Source organism: Notothenia rossii (assembly GCF_949606895.1).
Source record: "Notothenia rossii genome assembly, chromosome: 5".
Classification (NCBI taxonomy): Eukaryota; Metazoa; Chordata; class Actinopteri; order Perciformes; family Nototheniidae; genus Notothenia; species Notothenia rossii.
In genome coordinates this window covers 70,752,969-70,756,639 of record NC_136903.1, presented here as the reverse complement: position 1 = coordinate 70,756,639, position 3,671 = coordinate 70,752,969, and the positions used below count along the sequence as shown (strand labels likewise).

Genomic DNA, 3,671 nt, shown 5'->3' with positions numbered 1-3,671 from the left:
TGTATCTGACAGTTTAAGAAGATTAAGAAGATTCAGATTCAGAGATTCTACTTTTTTTACCAGCTGCAACTTTTAGTGATGATCATAATACATCAATACGTTTTATTCAATAATATGACATTTCATTACAACAACAAAAAATATGATATTCTTTTTTGATGCAAATACATTGTGCAGTTACTTGAGTAAAAGGCTTTTACTTGTATTTGCATAACTAGTAAAATAACAACTGTGATAGTACAAATTACCTTTAAAAAAAAAGAAAACTGATAACTTATTTCACCTCTGATCCTCCTCTGTATTAGGCAGATATGACATTTGAGGTGGACACACACACACACACACACACACACACACACACACACACACACACACACACACACACACACACACACACACACACACACACACACACACACACACACACACACACACACACACACACACACACACACACACACACACACACACACACACACACAATTTCTTCCTTTTAGCCAATCACATGTGGAAATGTAACAAAGAGGAAGTTATCACAGACAGACATTTTTCTCTGTGGTTTTTTTACAATCCCCAGTAGCTGCATGTTGCATAGACTAACCACCCTGCCACACAACAGCAGCTGCAGAGCCTCTCTGTGATCTCTCACGATGTACGCCTTCACCGAGTATTATGATTACTACAATTACAGTGAGAACTTTACTGACCTTGGGTTGTTTCTTTTCAATGCCACTGTGGATTGTCCCAGCTCACACATGAGTGGCTCCAACATCTTCCTGCCCATACTGTATTACATTATATTCCTTACAGGCTTCCTGGGCAACCTCTTTGTGATCTTGGTGGTGGGCAGCAAAGGTAGGAAAAGTGGGCGTCTGGTGGACACTTTTGTTGTCAACCTGGCCCTGGCAGACCTCGTCTTCGTCCTCACTCTGCCTCTGTGGGCCATCTCTGCAAGCCGCAGCGGCCACTGGGACTTTGGGGCAGCTGGAGACCTTCTGTGTAAACTCAGCAGCTTCATCATTGCTGTGAACCGCGTCTCCAACATCTTATTCCTTACCTGCATGAGTGTGGACCGCTACCTGGCGGTGGTGAAGCTGATGGACTCGAGGTACCTCAGGAGCAGCAGGTGCATCCGGGCGACATGTGCTGCTGTGTGGCTGAGTTCTCTGGTGCTGGGTATCCCATCTCTTCTGTATCGCAGAGTGGAGCCCTCAGGGGATGGATTCTCCTGTGTGGAAGAAAACCACTCGCCCTTTTTTCTGGGCCTGAGCCTCGCCATGGCTTTACTCACTTTTGTTATCCCTGTGTTGATCATCGTGCTCTGCTATGGCACCATAATAATGTATCTCAATCAGCACTGTGCTGCCAATCCTCGGGCTGAAGTGCGACACAGGCACTCCCTGAAGATGGTCCTCTCCATCATATTGGCCTTCGTGGTGTCCTGGCTCCCCTTTAACATCTTCAAAGTCATCGTTATCAGCGCGAAGCTCTCCGAAGCTGACCTGAGTTGTGAAGCTGAGTCTTGGCAGAGTAACGGGCTCCTCTTGTCGGGATGCCTGGCCTTCCTCAACAGCTGTGTGAATCCGGCCATTTACTTTTTCCTGGACAATCACTTCAGACGAAGTGCCCAGAACTTGTTCAAGAGGTTCACAGGGAAGCAGAAGTTCCTGCAGAGCCACCACTCTTCAGCCTCTTTCACCAATGTTGGCACTTCAGAGAGCTGTGGGGCAGTCAGTGGGAGAACTAAGCTCCAGATGTGTGAGTAGGAGGAGACGATATTTTAAATAATTTCACTTTTAAGGGAGAAAAGTGCTTTATGTCGTGCTGATCGTGATGATAAGAGACTTTGTGCACATTTTTCTCAAGGGGTGTTTGAATACAAAGTAAAACCAGACACATGGCAATACATTCAGTTTTGTGATTTTGCTTTGTCATATATCTTCTGTATCATATATCTTCTGTCTCATTTACAACAAATATGGAATATGCTGTTTATATCTGCTTATGGTGCACCATGCAGTAGTTTAGATTTAGGAGTCAGTAATTGATATTTTATTGTTTTATGAACAACCTTAAATTAATTTTTTTAACTAAAGTAGATGATTCAAATGTGTTTTAATTCAAGAGAGATGTCAGTCGCAAATTACATGTGAAGTCAATACAATGATGTTTAGTCCGAATATCTATAATTGAATCTAAAATTAATTAACAGAAATGTCAAGTTATTTTTATTTAAATAAATGCTGTCATTACTATTCAGTTGTAGTTGCTTGTTCTTAGATTCTCTAATACGAAATAACATGTTGTTTCCCTTTGTAAAGTAAACTATCTGTTGTTTTTTGCTATTTTAAATTATAACATGCAGAGCGTTGTACATTTTTTCTGCAGTTCCCTACTGAAATGTTTCTAAAATGCTGTTTTAAATGTTTTATTAATTGTACGTTTTAAAGCAATAATTCACAGATTATGCAGAAATTCGCAAAACAACTTCCTAATGTCCATGTGTTATAATGGACCAAACACGCATTAAAAGTCTTGTTTTGGTGTTTAATTGTAATAAAAAAAAAACATTGTACAGTAATTAATCTCTCGTTATAAGATTTTCTTTAGCGTCTGCCAACAAAGAAGAGTCCCTGAGGCACGGCCAAATGTTACTTCTCGTAAATCAAAGGTATTCACATGAGTGCTAAGGCCAGAGTCGGGTATATGAAAGTTCAAACGTTCATGTGTGCCCACTTGTTTTTCTATATGTGTAGTTTCAAAGTGTGAAAAAGTCGGTTGGTGCAAGCCACGGCGTCAGGAATTTTCCCTCAACAAAAAACTCATATGTATCTGGTATCAAGATAAACAGCAGAACACTACGTATTTTATTGCTGTAACACCGTTTATGCATACTTTGAAAAAACGACAGAACAGGATATATTCTAATGTGGCCAACAAATCAGACAATCTTTTTTAAATTGTATTTTCAATGTTTTTTGATTGGAATAAGAAAATTAAGAATTATTTGCCACAATGTACCTTTTGCTGTTTTCTTTAATTATAGGGTTGAGAGAAAATCCTACCGCATGACCATTACTTGGATGGATTTTGATCATCAATTCTTCATCCTAATTTCTGGCAGAAACAGAAATACATTTTAGTTCACTGAATTGATGGGATATAAAGTGCAATGATGTTAATAGGCACACGTTTTTTAAACCTATAGATGAATTCAATCCGCAACTGTAATATAACGGTTTTAATCTATTTATCTAAGTTGTAATGTCCCTTGGTGTGCTTAAAAATTCTACCTTTGATTTGTTAGAAGTGTAATGTGTTATTTCCTTTTGAAGATATAGTCTGGCATCAAAGTCCAGAATAGAAACCCTTTAATGAACTGAGTGACTTATTCTGCCAGTCTGGTACACACATAATGAAAGGTGTGATCTTGGCACAGTGGGCGAGCTGTCAGTCAGTTCCTGATCGCAGTCTGAGAGACTCTCAGTTCTCATAGCGCTGCTCCTTTTCTGTGATTGTGAGACTCTCATTGCAAAACTCATATTTTCAAAACTTCCGTCATGCAATTTGAAAAGTGAACTTTTCTTCAACTTGTCTAGTGAGTATGATTGCTGTTTCTGGGAAGATTAAATCCCCGTCAAATGTTACAATGATGATCAAAAACTATAATA

At 39.5% G+C, this 3,671-nt stretch overlaps 1 protein-coding gene across 1 annotated transcript; it reads left to right on the top strand.

Annotated features, from left to right (window-relative positions):
• Nucleotides 1–615: 615 nt before the first annotated feature.
• Nucleotides 616–2,504, top strand: gpr25 (G protein-coupled receptor 25). The gene has a single exon (XM_079685385.1). The coding sequence runs from the start codon at nt 651–653 to the stop codon at nt 1,764–1,766; it is 1,116 nt and encodes a 371-aa protein (XP_079541511.1). The 5' UTR covers nt 616–650; the 3' UTR covers nt 1,767–2,504.
• The last annotated feature ends 1,167 nt before the right edge of the window (nt 2,505–3,671 follow it).

Bases quoted from the DNA above. Each gene is read 5' to 3' on its own strand.
- gpr25 (XM_079685385.1), top strand. From the start codon at position 651: ATGTACGCCTTCACCGAGTATTATGATTACTACAATTACAGTGAGAAC.